Below are 21079 nucleotides of genomic sequence, written 5' to 3'. Positions count from 1 at the left end.
GACTGGCAAATTCTATTCTCTAACTGTATCACTGCTGAAGACCATTATAGCGTTTTCCTACTTGAAGTCAATGGAGTCATTAAACTATATGTACCACAAACCACCACCAAAATCAGGAAAAACAAACTACCATTTCAATAAAAAAGCTCCAATCCAAAAAAAAAATCCCTCTGGCGAAAAAACAAAACTGGTTATGTAGCCAACTTTAAAAACCGCCACAAAAATATATGCCACCAAATAAAGACTGAATGCACCAATTACTACATCAAACAAGAAGACCTTCTGTGCACAAAATCCAATCACGCTTACTATAATTTTGTAAACAACAAACTTAAAGACGCGAGATCCATCCCACCCCTAACAGGATCTAATGGTAAAGAATGTAATGATGAAACAATTAAAGCAAACCTCTTTAACATATTCTTCGGCTCAGTGTTTGTTAACAGTAATGGCTCATACCCAAAATTCCCCAGTCGTACCAACAATGATTACAACGATCTAACACAAATAGATTTCACAGAAGATAATGTTGAAAAGGCCCTTTGCAGACTGAAACCACCTCTATCTATTGGACCTGATGGTCTATGTGCATACTTCTTAAAAAAGCTTTCCACTGTTATAGCAAAACCCCTAAGCATAATCTTTGAAAAATCTTTCAGGACCAGCTCCCTATGGTCACTAGCTATGGTCATCCCTGTCTTCAAAAAAGGAGACCCCAGCCTAATTGCAAATTACAGACCAATTTCTTTATGCTACGTCACCTGCAAAGTAATGGAATCAATCATCAACCAATCCATCACCCTCCACCTTGAAACAAACAACCTACCCTCTAATAAACAATTTGGTTTCAGAAAAAAATTATCCTGTAATTTACAACTACTTCACTGCAAAAACATATGGAGTACAAATCTTGACCAGGGCAAAGCAATAGATGCAATTTACATAGATTTCTGTAAAGCTTTTGACTCAGTGGTACATAACAAACTACTTCTAAAACTTAAATCCTACAGCATCTCAGGACCCCTCCACAATTGGATAACAGCGTTCCTGTCAAACAGACAACAAGTGGTAAAAATAGGCAGTGCCCTATCAAATCCCACTCCTGTCAATAGCAGTGTCCCCCAAGGCAGCGTTCCAGGACCAACACACTTCATATTACATATTAACGACCTCTGTGACCATATTATAAGTAATTGTGTTCTCTTCGCTGATGATGTTAAACTATTTAACACTACCAACAATGCGGCTACCCTTCAAAAAGACCTTGACTTTGTGTCGGAATGGTCAAAAATTTGGCAACTCCAAATCTCAACCAGCAAATGCTTTGTCTTGCACATTGGAAAAAAGAATCAGAACACTAAATACAAGCTTGATGGATATTACCTTGTAGATGACCCTCACCCCATCAAAGACCTTGGAGTTTTCATATCAAACGATCTAAGTGCCAAAGCTCACTGCAACTACATCGCCAAAAAGGCTTTAAGAGTTGTAAACTTAATCTTGCGTAGCTTCTTCTCCAGAAAGATTACACTACTAACCAGAGGATATAAAACATTTGCTAGACCAATTCTTGAATACAGCTCGCCTGTCTGGAACCCACACCTCATTTCGGACATTAATACAATTGAGGGTATCCAGAAATATTTTACAAGAAGACTCCTCTGATCACAACAAAATACCTTATGCCACCAGACTTGAAATCCTGGGTTTAGAAAATTTAGAACTCTGCCGCCTTCGGCATGACCCGAGTATAACTCATAAAATCATCTGCTACAATGTCCTTCCTGTCAAAGACTACTTCAGCTTCAATCGCAACAATACACGAGCACACAATAGATTTAAACTTAATGTGAACCACTCCAATCTTGATTGTAGAAAATATGACTTCAGTGACAGAGTTGTTAATGCCTGGAATGCATTACCTGACTCTGTGGTCTCTTCCCATAATCCCCAAAGCTTCAACCAAAAACTTCTACTATTGACCTCACTCCATTCCTAAGAGGTCTGTAAGGGGTGTGCATAAGAGCACCAGCGTGCCTACACTCCTGTCCTAATGTTCCCTTTAATTGTATCCAATTTGTATGGTTATTTCATGCTTATACTTATATATACTGTTGTGTTTGACAAATAAATAAATAAATAAATAAATACTATCTATTTGCATATCTATACCACATTGCAAACATAGCATCTTCTTAAGTTGTCTGGAGATGTTACTAGAAGCTATACCTGACCCTCCAAAACATTGACAGTAAGTGCTCTGTTGTGTTCCCAATGCAACTATTTTTAAGGATATTAATAATTCACAAATTGTCTTTATTTAGTTTGGTAAGACCACATGGCTGAACCTGTTAGTTAACAGCATAGCATTAGTCACTTTCTATTACATTATTCATATTATTGCATGTTCTAGGTTGAGAAACTGGATATGTTCACACCTAAGACTAAGTCCTATCTTTTTTTAAAATTTGTATTTGATTTGATTAATAAGAAACACATATATATAAGCCATAATAGGTGGAATTAAACAAACTACATTATATTTAATATGATAGCACCCATTTCTCACAATTAATGCTAAAATATGAATTTGTGTTTGAAAAACATTTATAAGCCACAGGCTCTTTAAAATATAATTGGAAGAGTGCTTAGAAATCATGTTTCAGCAGTATTAGAAGAGCTTATCAGCACAAGAAGCGTTTCAGAGATGAGAAATAATAAGTAAACATATCTAGTTATTCTACCGAGATGTACTTGAATTTTTCAAGGGGATTGTAAAATGAAATCAAAAGAAGATTCAATAACTGAGGGATATTGTTGATGATTTCTTATGTACAATTAAAACTAAAATTTAAAGTGAATAAAAGATATTATGATTTCACACAGGGTAAGATTGAATTTGAAATATGTTGAATGTTGAATGAACATGTTACTGCTAAAATGGATTAACTTTTATTGAAATATAAAACAGAAGAAGAACAAGTGAAATAATGTAGCATAAAAAGAGCAAAAAACTTTAGCTATAATATACAAATGGACCACTGGGAAAATATGTAGCTGAAAGGATTGAAATTTACATTATGTTCTAGCTTTAAAGGAAATGTTTATAAAATTATGTATCATTGGTGTTTGCTGCCAGAGAAATTGTGTAGAATATATAAAAGTATTTTAATCTTTGTTGGAAATGTGAACAACATGAAGAGACATTTTTTTTATCATATTTGGTCCAGTTTGGTAGGACCATATTTATCATGTGATCCTGCCAAACTAAATAAAGACAATTTATGAATTATTAATATCCTTAAAAATAGTTGCATTGGGAACACAACAGAGCACTTACTGTCAATGTTTTTGTGGGCAGGTAGAGCTTCCAATAACAGGTCTCCAGACAATTTAAGAAGATGCTGTTTGCAATGTGGTATAGACATGTAAAAAAAGCTAAAACATTTTGGATAAAAATGCATGCATTAATTCAAAAATTCTTAAAACTTAAAGTACAATTATAACCAGAGAACCTTCTTTTGGAACTAATGGGATAAGCAACCAGAAAAAAATAATGGAACTTTGTTTTTATATATGGCAATTGGAACAAAACTATTATATGCTCAAAAATGGAAAGACTTCATACTACTTACACAGAGGAATGGTTGGTGAAGTTGATAAAAGTTGTAGGGATAGCTAAATTAACTTATTCAGTTAGAGAAAAACAATGTCTACTGTACATTTATAGTCAACTGGAAATCCCTTATAGACTTTTTGTATGAAACAGAAAAAATGCATTTATGATTTGTGGTTTTGAAGATTAGGGAGGGAAAGATAATAGAAAAAATGAGCGTTTTTTGTAATTTACAATACAGGATAATTTTGTAAACCTCCCCTTCCTTCCTTCCTTCCTTCCTTCCTTCCTTCCTTCCTTCCTTCCTTCCTTCCTTTCTTACTCCCTGCCCTCCCCTTCGAATTTTTGCATGTTTTATAAAAGGTTAATAAAATTTTAAAGAAGTATTAGAACAGCTTAACTAGAGTTCTTCTAGACTGAACTCAAAGTGCTCCTATGGAACATTGTTCTAAATGGTTTTTCCCCCCATGCTAGTCTTACTATCATTGAAATTGACATCCCAACATTTTTAATGAGAAAATTCCCCATGCAATGTAGAAAGTAAGTATCTAATGAACTTGCTGAACTGAGATATCAGTCTGTAGAATGTTCTCAGGAAATCTCACTTGCTTTTTATAACAGACTTATTTCCATTGTATAAAATCTAATACCTTTTCCAAATATTTTAGGCCGCTTTAATTTTTTAATATAAAATGTTCTTTATTCAGCTCTTTTTTTTGTGGAATAATTATATTTATATTTATTATTATATATATATATATATATATATATATATATATATATATATATATATATATATATATATATATATATATATATATATATATATATATGTAGGTCTTTGGTTATTCGGGTTTTCTCCCGTGTAAAATTGGAAGTGTCTTGGCGACGTTTCGACGAAGTCTCATTCGTCATCTTCAGGCTTCAGCTTCGTGCTTCTGGGAGCAATGTGTGACTGCAGCTGTTTCTTCCTTTTTAACTGCTAGTGGGGGTTTGAACTGATTGGGTGGGAGCTTGGCTGTGCTCTGATTGGATGTGGGTTTTTTGGTGCTCTGATTGGCTGGGGGTGTGTCCTGTTTGGGTGGGGGCTTGGTTGTGCTCAAATTAGTCTGAGTTGCAGGGGGATCTGAGCTGGTGAGCTGCACTGCTACTGTTTGGCTTCGTGTTCGTGGTCGTGCTACATCTTCGTAGTGGGTGTCAGTCTGCTGCATGTATGGATTGGAGGGGTTTGAAATGGCTAATGTTGCAGCTGCGGTCTGGCTTCTGGTCCTTGGTCGTGCTTCCTGATCAGTGTGGGTTTGGGTGTGCTTTCTGGGTGGATGTGTGGTGGTGACATCCTGTGTGGACCTCGTGAGTGTGGGTCTGGTGTCATTCCTCGTGTTAGGGACACGTTTGTCAATAAGGGCAGGTTTCCAAATGGCTGGTAGGCGGGAGGTATCATCTCGTTTGTTCATGCTGTGTGGGCGTTTTTCTATCTCGATGGCTTCTCTGATTATTCTGTTGTTAAAGTGTTCAGTTTTGGCGATAGTTCTGGTCTTTTTAAAGTCAATATCGTGTCCTGTGACTTTAAAGTGTTGGACCAGGGAAGAAGTTGGTTCCTCTTTTTTGAATGAGTTCTTGTGTTCTTCAATGCGTGCACTTATTCTTCTGTTGGTTTGTCCAATGTATGTGGTGGGGCAGGCGGTGCATGGGATTTCATATACTCCTTGATTTTCTAACTCAATTTTGTCTTTGGGGTTTCTTAGGATGGTGGATATTTTTGGGTTTGTGCAGAATGCTGTCTTGATGTTATGTTTGTGGAGGATCTTGCTGATTCTGTCTGTGGTGCCTTTTATATATGGGAGGAGGGCTGTGCCATTTTCTTGCTCTCTGTCTTGGGTTTTAGTGGGGGTTCTTTTGGATTAGTTTGGTAATCTTATTTCTCTGGAATCCATTGGATGTTAGTATGTTTGTGAGAGTGTGTAGTTCGGTTTTAGGTGTTGTTCGTCAGCTAAGCATTTTGTTCTAGAGATGAGTGTCTTGGCTACGGAGTTGATCTGTGCTGGGTGGTGGTGTGAGTGCATGCAGATAGCGGTTTGTGTGTGTTTTCTTCTGGTAGATGGTGTGTCCTAGGGAGCCATTGGGTTTCTTGTAGACTAAGACATCTAGGAAGGAAGTTGGTTGTTAACTTCTGTTTCCATGGTGAACTGTATTTTGGGGTGTAGGCTATTGAGGTGTGTGAGGAAGTTTTCAAGTTTTTCTTTCCGTGTGGCCAGATTATGAAGGTGTCGTCTACGTATCTGAGCCAGAGTTTGGGTTTGTGATCAGATTTTTCTAGTGCTTGGGTTTCAAAGTGTTCCATGTAGAGGTTGGCAATGACAGGTGAGAGGGTGATCCCATGGGTGCGCCTTCTATTTGTTTGTATTTTTGTCCGTTATAGATGAAGTATGTGTTGGATAGGCAGTGGTTGGTCAGATCTAGGATGTGCTTGGGGGGGTTATATTTGTTTTGGATAGCTGTCAAGGCTTCTTTGATTGGCACTTGGGTGAAGAGGGATATGACATCAAAGCTCACGAGTAGGTCGCTGGGCTGTAAGTTTTGTTTCTTTATGATCTCTATGAACTGGAATGAGTTTTTTACGTGTGAGGCGATGGATTCTGCATAGGGCTGTAGTTGTTTGGCGAGAAATTTGGCTAGGTTTTGTAGAGGTGAGCCTATGGAGCTGACTAGGGGTCTGAGTGGGGTTCCTTCTTTGTGTATCTTGGGGAGGCCGTAGAGCTTAGGGCATCTGGATGATTTCTCTCTGGGAATGATTCTTTGTTGGATTTCTTCGCTGATGGGGGAGGCTTTTATTTTGGATCCATACATGCAGCAGACTGACACCCACTACGAAGATGTAGCACGACCACGAACACGAAGCCAAACAGTAGCAGTGCAGCTCACCAGCTCAGATCCCCCTGCAACTCAGACTAATTTGAGCACAACCAAGCCCCCACCCAAACAGGACACACCCCCAGCCAATCAGAGCACCAAAAAACCCACATCCAATCAGAGCACAGCCAAGCTCCCACCCAATCAGTTCAAACCCCCACTAGCAGTTAAAAAGGAAGAAACAGCTGCAGTCACACATTGCTCCCAGAAGCACGAAGCTGAGGCCTGAAGATGACGAATGAGACTTCGCCGAAACGACGCCGAGACACTTCCGATTTTGCGCGGGAGAGAACCCGAATAACCAAAGACCTACATACAAACACCATGAAACCTCAGAAAACAAATATATATATATATATATATATATATATATATATATATATATATATATATATATATATATATATATATATATATATATATATATTTGTTTTGGATAGCTGTCAAGGCTTCTTTGATTGGCACTTGGGTGAAGAGGGATATGACATCAAAGCTCACGAGTAGGTCGCTGGGCTGTAAGTTTTGTTTCTTTATGATCTCTATGAACTGGAATGAGTTTTTTACGTGTGAGGCGATGGATTCTGCATAGGGCTGTAGTTGTTTGGCGAGAAATTTGGCTAGGTTTTGTAGAGGTGAGCCTATGGAGCTGACTATGGGTCTGAGTGGGGTTCCTTCTTTGTGTATCTTGGGGAGGCCGTAGAGCTTAGGGCATCTGGATGATTTCTCTCTGGGAATGATTCTTTGTTGGATTTCTTCGCTGATGGGGGAGGCTTTTATTTTGGATCCATACATGCAGCAGACTGACACCCACTACGAAGATGTAGCACGACCACGAACACGAAGCCAAACAGTAGCAGTGCAGCTCACCAGCTCAGATCCCCCTGCAACTCAGACTAATTTGAGCACAACCAAGCCCCCACCCAAACAGGACACACCCCAGCCAATCAGAGCACAGCCAAGCTCCCACCCAATCAGTTCAAACCCCACTAGCAGTTAAAAGGAAGAAACAGCTGCAGTCACACATTGCTCCCAGAAGCACGAAGCTGAAGCCTGAAGATGACGAATGAGACTTCGTCGAAACGTCGCCAAGACACTTGCAATTTTACGCGGGAGAAAACCCGAATAACCAAGACCTACATATATTTATATATATATATATATATATATATATATATTTAGAGTAGTTATATATATATATATATGTAGGTAGGTAGGTAGGTACGTACGCATGTATGTTTCCACAATCAGGCAGCCATGAGAGCTACATTTTATTCAACCCATTTAGAACAAGGAGGCAATAACAGTGTCCAAATTCTATTGGAATTGTTTATTTATGTACTTACTTACTTACTTACTTGGGTTTATAAGCTTATAAACCAACTCCAATAAGAAATGACCATGTGCAGTTTAAGAACTCTAGTTTTCATTCATGATGTGTTGTTTTTATCTATGACAATGTTTGTGTATACTGTTGTGACCAAATAAATAAATAAAAAAAGAATAAATAAATCCATAGTAAATAAATAAATAAATATAAATTATAATTCTTTCATTTTACAGATCACTGATGCTCAGTGAATGTGCTAATACTGATTAAATACATCATTTTAAAAATCAAATATTTATGTTATGCCAAGGGTGTCCCTGAAGTCACTTTTATATGAGAACTATAGTTAGTGGCAACTTCTCCTTTTGTTCAATATTATAAAGCGAGGAAGAGACATCTTAAAATAGATTCTCCTCTGCTCATCCTCCTTATTCCTGTATTACCTATTCAGTAATATTATCACTCAATAGACAAAAAGCTTTCTTTAAGAAAACATGATATCCATTCACTGAGGGCTGCACCTTTTTAATGTAGTATTTCATTTTATTTTCTTCGGCTTCTTTAATGGCATTCTATATGTTTTATGAGGTACCAGTAACTATTACCCAGAAGGTAAAATAAAAACAAACCACAGCACCATTTTTATGTTGGTATAACACATATCAGTATGAGCTGCAAGGAATAAAAATGATCCCTTCATCATTATTCAAATTGCCACTTTCCTATAAAACTGATGATGGCTGCGAACTGCATAGTCATTTCCTCTCATTTTCACACACCTGAGAAAATTCTTGTTAGAATTGTAAAAAGGATAGGAGGATCTTGATAACTTCTTATAGTTTTTTAATAATAACTTATTCAAATGGTTTATGCCAGTTTATGTCTTTTTTCCTAATCAGAAACTACAGGCCTGTAATGTTTCTGCATCTCCAAAATAAATAAAAATTAGAGAGGATACGGAAAGTGTCCACCTCTAAATTTCATTTAAAATTGGCTTAATCTGTTAGGAATTTTGGATGAAGTGAATAGTGCCTATAGAGGCCATTTTTACTCTTTGAATATGGTTTGAACTTGTTTAACATCTTCAGTATGAGTGGGAAAATGTTTTGGATTCTAAGCATTTTTAGCTCAAAGCAGATTGTTCTGACTTTGTTAAATGTGTTCTGATACTGTCTGACCATTCCAGAAATGTTAGACTGTCCATTGAGTTTGAAATTGGTCTTACAGGTACAAAACAAGTATACTCCGGGCACTTTTGAAGTGTTTTATGATCAGTGTATCTGCGGTAGGGACAGAATGTTTCAAATTTGAAAACGACTGCATGCCACTACCCTTTAAATTTATTAGAAACAATCATACAGGTATTATTCCAATAATATAATAATAATACCTGTCCTGCAGAAATGGAGGCAGAGATTTAGTTCAAGTTAAACAAATGGCCGAAAAAGAAAAACATGCACTGGCTGATTACATAAAAGATTGCCAAGACCACGCATTGATACAAATTGGAACTTACTGAATGTGCAAGAAACAAAACATCAAATGAATGTCAAAGTAACATAACAACAACAACAACAAGAACAACAGAATGCTGGCAAGGAAAAGCACTGCACGATCAAATTCTAAAAAAGATCAAAGAGAAAGTGGCTAAAGATAAAATCTGGCAATGGTTTACAACTGGAATATTTAAAAAAAGAAGCTAATGGCTTGACTGATATGGCAGTTTAATAATACAATCCCAGCAAAATTTTCAGTTCACAGTAAGTCAGCATCAATTCTATAAAAACCAGATTCTGTAATACCTTTGTTCCCTATGCTATCTGTCTGCTAAACTTGCAAGATTCATTTTTCTCGCCATGTACATGTATACATCTGAACTAGATTGTGTTGTTTCTCTGTGTCTTATAATATATGTGAGTATATACATAATTTTGTATTTATTTATTTTGTCATGTTTATGTAGTGTCTAATGGACACCTTTGAGAGCTGTGTGCAACGAAATTTCATTTTAATGTATACCGATTAGTGTACATTCAAAGTGACAATAAAGTTATTCTAAGTTCTTTGAAAATGGAAAAGAATAAAAAAAATTGACAGACAGGTAATATAGATCCATCTTGGATTACACAACCTTCATAACTGAGAATAAAGTTTTTTTCTGTTTTTTTAAAATTATTTATGTGATCCTTAATAAAATTATATCTGCATGATGAACGTATGATGTCATCCCAACAGTGTTTAGAGGTCACTACTGGGAAGGCTATTTTTATAACTAAAATGGCCATTCCCGAGGCCATATAACATATAAACAATATAATACATAAATTTCACAAATTTTAATAATATCAAGGTTATACTTACACTATTAGGAGAAGTGGATACATATTTCGATCTGAGAAATCCTTTGGAAATGTTAACTGTAAAGGAAGTTCTTTTAAGAAAAGAGCAAAACATTAAAGGCTGGTAGTTTGAAAAATGAATTAAAAATACTATTTGAAAACATATATTGCCTTTTCCATAATTTTCTAGTATATTTACCATAGTCATCAATGTGAAGCATTCTAGTTTCTGTTTGTAGTTTTTTTCTCATTGAAACTGCTTCTTTTAAAACAGAGTTATCTTCTAAAATATAAAACTCTGTAAAATAAAAAGGCAAAGAAAGGAACCAATGTACATGCATGCTTAATTGCATGGAAATTTTAAAATACAATTTATATGACAGATGCAGTCCATATTTTTAAAGACCGATTTTTGGAAAGGCACATCTACAAAGTAAAATAAATATGGATATAGTATACATGCGTACATATTGTATATAGAGAGATACATTTCACTCATCTTTTCCATTAGTACCTATTAAGTCTTATTTCAATTTAAAAGAACTATAACGCTTATAAAACTATAAGCCAAAACTTCCTGTCAGATGTGACCCAACTAGACTTTAATTACTGAGAATTTGTGACCCGATTAATTGGCAACTACAGCTAGAGTTTCAGCCTGCATTTCCAATTGGAAATGGAAGTCGCTAAACCAAAAGATGCATGGGTCTAACTCTATGGAATCAGCATTTTTTCCTATGTTTGATTTTGCTAAGCTCTGCTAAATGCAAGGATAATCTTCATATGTTCAATCAATGTTCAATCTGATAAATGGCACCTAATGTATATGGTACTTTTTATAGGTCTTTGACTTTGTATATACGGTCTTAAAGGTGAACTCAGCAGAATAGATGTTTTACTCCATACTGCACCCAAATAATGTGTCATATAATTTTTTCCACATATGCAATTTGGCTTTTACATAAAGGAATCAGGTACAATAGAAGTTATTTGCTAGAGAAAAGTATGTTCCAATTATAAAAACAAAGTTAGTGACATTTTATTTTTAGAGACACTAGGGCAGTGATGGCTAACCTTTTTGCCATTGTGTGCCCACACCCATAATTCTATGTGTCCCGCCCAGGGGTGAAATGCTCCCGGTTTGGACCGGCTTGTGCGATCTGGCAGTGATGGCGGCTGCTGGTTCGGAGGACCGGTAGCAAAAATTCCTGACCCTGCCCCTCTGCCTCTGCTGAGCCGTATCATCAGCAGAGGGTTTTTTTTTTACTTTTAAAAGCCGGCTTTTCTTCAGCCGAAACATGCCTTTAAAAGTAAAAAAAAAGCCTTTGAGGATCCTGCCCCTCAGCTGAGATTGGCAGAGCCTTTAAACTTAAAAAAAGAAAAATTAAAGTCTCCTCTGGCGATCTCACCTGAGTTCCTCATCAGCAGAACCTTACTTGTACTCTTACTTGTAGAAAACATGTTTTCTACAAGTAAGAGTAGAGATTCTAAGGCACTTACCTGATTACTGATGAATGCATGGCTCTTTTTCCACCCGAAAGCCCCTGTTTCACTTTCAGCCAGACAGAATCAGTTGCTTAACTAATCTATTTCCTCAGTGATCAACTAATGCTGTCTGGCTTTGCTGGCTGAGGAACTCTGGGAACTGAAGTCCACAATAAAATAAAATAAAATAATAAAATAAAATATTTGTGCAGCTTTCTGAGATTTGGTGTGTTTCTGTAGTGTTTCATTCTAACTACACAAACACACAAAATCTCAGAAAGCTGTATGTGGCATTTTGTGTTTGTGTGTGTATGTGTGTGTGTCAGTTGTATTGTGTGTGTGTAAAGTGTGAAAGTTGGTTTTTGAGCTTTTTGTGGCTGTGTGAAGTGTGAAGTGCAGCTGCTTTTACATTGTGTGTGAGTCAGTTGTGTTGTGTGTGTGTAAAGTGTGAAAGTTGGTTTTTGAGCTTTTTGTGGCTGTGTGAAGTGTGAAGTGTAGCTGCTTTTACATTGTGTGTGAGTCAGTTGTGTTGTGTTGTGTTGTGTGTGTAAAGTGTGAAAGTTGGTTTTTGGTACCTCTTATTGTTTTTTATATTTTGTTTATTATTTTTATTATTTATTGTTATTGGCCACGCCCACCCAATCATCTGATCACCAAGCCATGCCCACCAATTAAGCCATGCCCACAGAACTGGTAGGGAAAATTTTTAGATTTCACCCATAGTCTCGCCCCTGTGCATGCACATGCTCCCCCTGCTCCCTCCGCTCCTGGCACGTGATGGCCCGGTAGGCCCGCTTTTCTCTCTCACCTGGCTGCAGAGCCTCTCTAGGAGTCTGGGGAGGGCAAAAATGGCCTTTCCCACATTCACAGAAGCCCTCCAGAGGCCAGAAATGGCCCATTTGCCAACTTCTGGTGGGGCTGGAGCTGAGCTCGCACGACCACTGATATGGCTATGCATGTCACAGGCTTGCCATCACGGCACAAGGGTAATACTGGTCAAACATGAAGTTAAGAGAGGTGACCCCAGCATTTTTCCTAAGATGAGATTTTTGATTCATCATGCAACTCCCATAGAATTCTGGAAGTGCTTTTAACTCTAAAATTATATCTTAAATTAAGTAAAATGAAGATAGTTTTTGAATAACAAGATATTATTGGATTTTGATTTGTCTATGTATAAACACACATCCATTTAAAATTATCCTTCACCTACAAATTTCTAAAACTTTTTTTTTCTTAAATTACAGTTGAAGGATTACGTACCCATTTTTTTTTTAAAGCACCAGTTGCATATGGGTAGCTATTTGACATGTTTCCTTTAAACAAATTTTTAAAAACTTCTCAATTTAATGAAATAATGAATAATCGAACTAGAAGGTAGTTTCAGAGTGTCCATTAAGCTGCTTCAAAAACAATAATTTGACTAAAATTCAGTCATAAAATGTTTATTTCATTAATAGGAATGATGATCAAATTTTCATATATACATACATATATGTATATGTAAACATATGTATATATGTTTCCACAATTTTCTATACAAATAAATTTTTTCTCTGAATTTTTACAGGCAAGAATTGCACAGAGGTTCAGCACAACAGTGTTTCATTTCTAAAACAATGATTTCATTGTATAACTTACTGACTTAGCCTATTTATTATGGGCAAGAATATTATGCTGTAAAATATATATATGCATGTATATGTATATGTATATGTATGTATATATACACACACAAATACATACATACATTTAAATTCAAGGATTTCCCAATTAAAGTTAATAGTTGTGCTTTAAATCATTCATATATATATATATATATATATATAGGTCTTTGGTTGTTCGGGTTTTCTCCTGTGTAAAATTGGAAGTGTCTTGGCGACGTTTCGACGAAGTCTCATTCGTCATCTTCAGGCTTCAGCTTCGTGCTTCTGGGAGCAATGTGTGATCGCAGCTGTTTCTTCCTTTTTAAGTTAAAAGGAAGAAACAGCTGTGATCACACATTGCTCCCAGAAGCACGAAGTTGAAGCCTGAAGATGAAATGAGACTTCGTCAAACATCGCCAAGACACTTCCAATTTTACACGGAGAAAACCCAACAACCAAAGACCTATATACAAACACCGTGAAAACCTCAGAAAACATATATATATATATATATATATATATATATATATATATATATATATATATATATATATATATATATATATATATATATATGATATTTTGAAAATATTTAGAATTTTTTATATATTTTGAAAAAGTTACTTATGTAGAAAAGTTACTTATATAGAAAACCTATATGTATTTGTGTGTACTATATGTATATGTGTCTTATTTGTATATGTGTACATGAATGTGTTGAGTTGCTTAAACAGAGAGATTTAAGCGCATATAATATTTGTATCATTAAAAAAGGATCAATTAGAAAACTGGCACTCAGAAACAATTCCTTAATCCAGACTAATTGTATTACAGCTTTAAAGTATTTTAAAGCATATATTAGAAGTACTGTAATAGGAACTCAATTTGCATAGTTATTTAAAGAGATTGTGCCACTGTGCCACCTAATTGTTGTAAGCATTAATGGGAAATAAAGAGTACTAATAATGGAAGATCACTCTGAAAAATCCCTGATAAATTATAGCTACTGTACTGTAAGCTAATTTCACTCTGTCCTTATTGCTTATGTGCATGTTTATTCCTAGGTTGTAATTAAGATGAGGTTTAGAAATTAATTTCCTGAAGGTCTCAATTGAAAGGGAGAAAACCCACAAGAAAATCCCCAGTGAACTGGTATAACTTACTTTCAGGATTAACTGTGCTGTGCAGGCTGACAATCGGAACACCAGGACCTGTAAAACACCAAAGGATAGGCACAGAAGAAGTAAATAAAAGAAACTAGCTTTGGATTCCTCATCTTAAAAAAAACCTAAAGCAAAACATAAATTATTCTAAGACACAGTTTTCAAAACTACTACTTCATATGCTTTAATACTTAGCATATGAATGGTCCCATTAATGCCAAGGAAATCAAATAGTCTGCTGGGAAATAATAAATGCGTGATTGTTAGTATCTTCATCATTTCAATTTTACAGCTGAGAAATTGACACATAGAGCGATTAATAGCCTGATTATATAAAGCACAGAGTACCTGCAGCTACTATTAAATCAAAGAGAGAACAGGGAGCATTCAGACTTTGCAAAGTCATTTGGAGGCCATTAGAAAACTGAGTGGAAATCTCAGAAGAAATGTATCCAAACATCTTGTAGCTTTGATTCAATGTACAGATAAGAGTGCCCTGGTGAAGTGGGCACCTGATTTCATAGAATAATAGACATGGAAGGGGCCTTTCAGGATGTCAAACCTGTACCGTCCCTGCTCAATGCAGGAATTCAAATTAGAACATCCTTGCTTCTACTTGAAAACACTGGTGAAAGAGTCCACCCTATTCTTTCTCCTCCTGTTATGGTATTGCAATTGGCAATGTTCAGAATACAGGATGTCTTTAGATATGTTTCCCCTTAGAACTGTGGATTGTGAAATGACTGTATTAGCAAGCAAGCAAGCAAGCAAGCAAACAAACAAACAAACAAACAAACAATCTGTGTATGTAGTTTATTCTCCGGCAACCTCCATAACCTTCCTGAGCATTTTACTAATGATAACAAGAATGTTATTTATGTCACTGATTGACAAATGTGATCTAGATCAGCAACTATCCAAACTTTTGGTTGTGTGTAATTTGATAGCAGGGGAACACATTGAAGGATACCCTTTTAAACAGTTTAAATAACTAGTGAATACAACTTCAGTACATTTTTTATACAATTACTTCTAGCCATCCCTCTCTCTTGGTTGTTTCGTAGACCATTCTATCATAGGAATGATTGAATTAATCAGTACAAAATTAAATTGTTCAGTAAGGCAATTTGTGTAATATATACAACACATATATGAGAGAGAGAGAGAGAGTAACTACTATAGTAACTACTATAATAATATAAATATTTTTATTTGTAATAGTTATCACTGAAATACATTATTTTTTTGAAGTTCAAAAACATTTCATTTAAAAAAAGTGAACATTTAATAACAGTACAAAGAGAGCCTGGCTTACCCTTACACTGTAGAATGAAATACTTGATTGAAGGACTAAACTTTGCATTAAAATATGTACAACGATCTTTCATAAAATTGCATGAGAGGCATTGACGATTCAGCAATTCAGTTGTTGACACACTAAGGAAGTAAAAAAAAATTGATAAAGAAAACCTACAGCTAATATGCAGTGCAAATATATTATTATAAGGAAAAATTATTTGGTTTTAATTGTCAATATTTCAGACACTACAGGTAGTCCTCAACTTATGAGGCCAGAATTTATGTTACTAAGCAAGATAGTTGTTAAGTGAGCTTTGTCCCATTTTATGATTTCTCTTGACACAGTTGTTAAGTGAATCACTGCAGTTGTTAAGTTAGTAACATAGTTGTTAAGTGAATCTGGCTTCCCCATTGACTTTGCTTGTCAGATGTTCACAAAAGATGAACTCATGACCCTGGGACACTGCAACCGTCATAAATATGAATCAGTTGCCAAGCATCCGAATGTTGATTATGTGCTGCATAATCTGCTGCATGCTGCAATGGTCATAAGAAGGAAAAATGGACATAAGTCACTTTTTTCAGAGCCACTGTAACTTTGAACGGTCACTAAGCAAGCAATTGTAAGACATAGACTACCTATATTGAACAGGGCTACATTGTCTCTTCTCTTAAACTTTTTCCCTGCGTATCACCATTTTTTTCTCTAGCAAAGGAATGCAGTGGGAAATGGATGATGTGGCAATATGTACAGTATTTGTGAACACCAGGCTTATAATGAAAGAGAACAACAACACTGACTGTACCTTCATTTTTATTACTTCTGCTTCCCTGGTTTTTTCCAATGCATATAAAATGCTAACTAGGCTTAGTATTATACTATGAAGGATGTCTTTGGGTTATTATCTTTCTGTCACAATATATATTGTTCCTATGAAATTTGCTTCTTTTATAAACCCACAGATTCATGCAGAATTCCTAAGGTATACACAGGATCTTTTTTGACATTTAAGTTAATAGCTTTTTTGTAAACAAAGAGACACAGCCCTGTCAATCACTTAGGAGTCATATCGCACCGGATCTGCTTACCTATGTAATTGTCTTCCCCTTGGTGAATTTTCAGTACTTAAAAAATAACTGGCAAAATGAGAAAAAAAACAAACCTTTAGCCCAGATGAATATGTACTAATTTGCTGTAGATAATAAACATAAAGAACATCAGACCTAAGGATCTGAGTGATATAGGAGAAGAGCAGGATCATTCTTACCATTAGATCAATTGAAGGGGCTATCCACAAAACATCTTGAGACTGGCTTATTTCTTTACATTGCTCCTATCTTTACTTTGCTTTTAATTTTTCATTAGCAAAGAAACTTCACAATTCTAGACTTATTTTCCCCTTTCAGGGTAAGATATCCAATGCATACAGTTTTATCATCATTAACATTATGATCATTCATGTTGACTAGAAAGTGTCCTCAGGTGATTAAGGAAACTTGAGAATTAGCATACATGGCTTTGTAAAAATAAAATACAAATTGGACTATTGCATATACTATGTTCTATGCCGATGGAGCGTAATTAATGATTAAAACACTTGTTTTTATCAGAAGTCTTACTGTTTTGTGTTCAGAAGAGATTGTCTGCCTCAATTCTCCCAGATTAAAAAGGAGAAGCAAATTAACTAATGATCAGGCAGAACAACTGATCTTGTTCTGAGAGAAAGAACGCAGGTTTTTAAAGTGCCCACCTTGCTTGTATTAAAGACAACTGAGATATTAAAAGACAACAGAGACTTTAACTCATTCTTATACTAGGCACCAATAACTAAACATGTTATATTGGAAAATAGCTTCAACACTTCTACATATTTAAATGAAATCTTTTATAAATCTCATCACATTCAACAAGGATTGAAGTCTTAACAAAGGTAATTATTAATAAATGATATTTTTCAGGAGTCCCTGAGAAATCCTTTCTGTTAACAGTACTGGGAAGCACATCCATTTACAACCTAAGAAAAAACAGCAAGAACCATTCCTTATTATTCTCGAAGCTAAGCAGATTTTAAAAGTGAGAGATCCAAGGGTGAAAATGTATTTAATTTTTAAATCCTAATTATCTGACTACTTATGATTCTAAAGCAAGACCACTTGGAAATATTGTTGCCTAACCCAGTGTTTGGATTTTCTTATTTCAATCAATACTTTGAAGCAGAATTTATTACAGCCTAGCCTAGCCTAGCCTAGGCTGTAATAGTTCCTAGAATATATCAACAGATTAAATACAGTTTGTCTTCGTACTTATGGTTCAAGGCTACTATTAGCATTTAATAACAAAAGAAACATAATTAACATTGCTATACCAATAACATTAATTCTATCTTGATAACACAGATATTTTACCTGAACAAAGAAAGAAAAATAATGCTCACATCTTTTGGGTATTTTCATCATATGCCAAGATTTTTATAACTTCCCAGTTCCCTGATGTCAGATGTCGTATACTAAATTGTTCATTTTTGATCTGCAAAAAAAAAAAAAAATTAACCTTTTTTCTTCCATGACTTCCCTTAATTGATCTAAGTAATGAGCAGGGGTCAAATTCTATGGGCCCCTTTGGTATCAGTCAGGATATATAAAATGCTGCAAATTGAAAGTAAGAGAAATGAATGGAACAAAACACAAATTAACAAATGAAATGAAAAATAAAAAATAGGTATATTTAGGGTTTGTAAAATTAAGAGATGAAAGATGCATAAGAAATATGAAATATATTTAGTAGGGAATAAGATAAGAAAGTATGTTGTCAAGGTGGTGATGTTAAAATATATTTATAGATATATTTATACGAATTCTCATAATGTTGCTTAAGATTTGTTGACTGAGAAAGGTATATGTATGCAAATGATGCTGTGATTTTGCCTGGGAGCATGAACGGCTTGCAGCAAATGTTAGATATATTGTGTGATGTAGTGAGAAACATGAATCTGAAAATTCATGAATCAAAGCTGAAGGTATTTGTGTTTGACAGGTAAAATGGAATGAATGAATTAACACAAGTTTTATTCAAACGGTAAAAAAATAAGCAAATAGCTGACTTTGTGTATCTTGATAAAATGTTAACTGAAGTTGGGAAAATGAATGCACAGATAAATGTTGGTAGAAAGATAGCACATAGTATGCAGGCTATTGTGAAGAATGAATATTTGTTGAAATAAGCAAAAATAGCCTTGAATAAGAGGGTGCGTCTGGATATTGTCTTGTATGAAAATGTAAGTTGATTGTGTCAGAAATACAAAAAATGTAGGCTGAATGCAATGAAAATGAGTTATTTAAGTTTGCAGTAAAATAGAGATAGGGCCAAGAATGAATGGAATTAGATGCAATGCAAAAGTGAGTGATGAATACCAAAGTAATATAGCTGTGGCATTGGCAGAGAGGTTAAAAAAACCTCAATATAGCAACCTAAATTGCATGTAAAAAAGGGTCAGGGTTTCAGTTGTATAGTTGCAGCTGTTATTTTGACTCCTTGAGCCTCTCCTTGCACCCAGGTACTCCTGAAGTACACTGAGGTGATTGAGACATATTACAGAATGAGGATCAAACTAAAACAACAACAACAACTGAATGAAAGAAAAGTGAATGGATTGAAAGGAAGGGACTGAGTGAGAAAGTCTGTTTGGATGGTGATTAATGATGATGATGACACAATCCTTACAAATTATAGCATTTGTTTTGCTGAGCATATACCTGTGTTACAAAAACACTGATGTCCATACATATCCATGCGGGGGTGGGGGTGGGGGGGGTTGGAAAGTACAGTTCAACAGATATCCAATTCTTGTATCTCACTGTTAATTCCCTTGAATTCTCAATGACAGCATATCCTATAGCAGTCTACATGTCCTTAAATAGTTCATCTCAATGGGATTCAAGGAAGCAAATATTACATTTTGTTAGGTCTTTTTCCCTTAATGTTTATTTAGTTAGGCTATAAATATTTCCACGAGCAAGGAACTCTATCTTAGTCTTCTGATAATGAAAATTATAGTATATAGATGCAATGTGTTGTGTCTCATCCTCCCTCCTCTCCTCAGCCAGGCCCCTCCCATCTCCAACCGGGCCTTTTATCAGACTCCGAGTCTGATAATGAAGATGAACGGCCTGTCATGACTCCAGCCCCTGGCCCTGGCCCCATGCCTGGAGAGGATTCAAGGAGTGAAAGGAGAAGCCCAATAAACCTCACTCATACAGCGTGTGTTCCTTTGGCTCAGCCTTCAGAGCAGGAAGCCAGCCAGGTGGTGGAATTTCCCAGGCCTACTCCCTCTGACCCCTCCCTTTCCCAGAAGTTGACAGCAGATCCAGTTGAAGACAATTCAGGGTGGGTGGACCCTCGCTTCCGGAGATCTGAGAGGCGACGCCAGCAGAAGGAAGGATGGGGCAGGCCTGGATAAATGCTGAGTCATGGAGCCACACCCCACAGCCTATATAAAGGACCTGCTTTTGGCATTCCAACCTTGAGTCAAGCAAAGTCTTATCTAGTTTGCTGATACCGGACCCTATCGCTGAAGTCACAACTTGGACTCCTGCCTGCTCTGAGAAACCTCGAAGGCACTTGGCAAGCTGCAGAGGCTTCGTTGCCAAGTTTGTTATGGACTTCCTTGACTCGTTCGTTGGAGTGAGGGTGGGACATGACACAATGTCTGAATACTTGACACACACAGTATATAGCATTAGCTGAAGATGTTATCTACTTGGGTAATAAAACATAGTCAGAAAAAAACAACAACAACTCAGCACTAAGGACTCCACAGCTCAACACTGAGCTACAAATATCCTCTTCTATTAGCATCAATGATGTTTTAGTTTAATAAGGTGAATATATTACTTGCAGAAAAATAGGAGAAAGAAGAAATAATGGTCACCAAGAAATATTTCACAAATAATCTGTAAATATTAAAACTGTGCAATAGAGTCTTCTCTTAATGAAAACATCTGTGTTTAGTATCCATATCTGTATTAATATCCATTGAAATATGAAATAGAATATTTCCACTAACTTTAAAAAGAATCAAACAGAGCTTGAGCACAGGGTCTTGTTTGTCTTTGGCTCAGATTGAATTTAAAACTGTGTGCCTAGAATTGTATCATCAAAAGTTCATTGAATATAGTGTTTTGGACAGGAAATCTTTTAATGCATGTTCCTCATCCTAGGAGAGATTTATTTCTTAATTTTCTTTGCAAAATTGGTAACAGCATTAGGGATATGGAGGGGCTAGTTTATTTATGGT

At 35.8% G+C, this 21079-nt stretch overlaps 1 protein-coding gene across 5 annotated transcripts in view; it reads right to left on the bottom strand.

The window, feature by feature from the left end:
• The window catches only part of DPP10 (dipeptidyl peptidase like 10), a 205679-nt gene that overhangs the window by 37297 nt on the left and 147303 nt on the right, over positions 1–21079 (bottom strand). For all 5 annotated transcript variants that reach the window (XM_058194384.1, XM_058194393.1, XM_058194401.1 and 2 more), the window contains 6 exons: positions 18221–18312; positions 16875–16922; positions 15802–15923; positions 14487–14534; positions 10392–10490; positions 10215–10284 (listed from right to left, as the gene is read on the bottom strand). In XM_058194384.1, the coding sequence (XP_058050367.1) occupies positions 10215–10284; positions 10392–10490; positions 14487–14534; positions 15802–15923; positions 16875–16922; positions 18221–18312 (479 nt within the window). The remainder of the gene's footprint in view (positions 1–10214; positions 10285–10391; positions 10491–14486; positions 14535–15801; positions 15924–16874; positions 16923–18220; positions 18313–21079) is intronic.

Source organism: Ahaetulla prasina, chromosome 1 (genome assembly GCF_028640845.1).
Source record: "Ahaetulla prasina isolate Xishuangbanna chromosome 1, ASM2864084v1, whole genome shotgun sequence".
Classification (NCBI taxonomy): Eukaryota; Metazoa; Chordata; class Lepidosauria; order Squamata; family Colubridae; genus Ahaetulla; species Ahaetulla prasina.
This window is presented reverse-complemented; position numbering and strand designations above follow the sequence as displayed.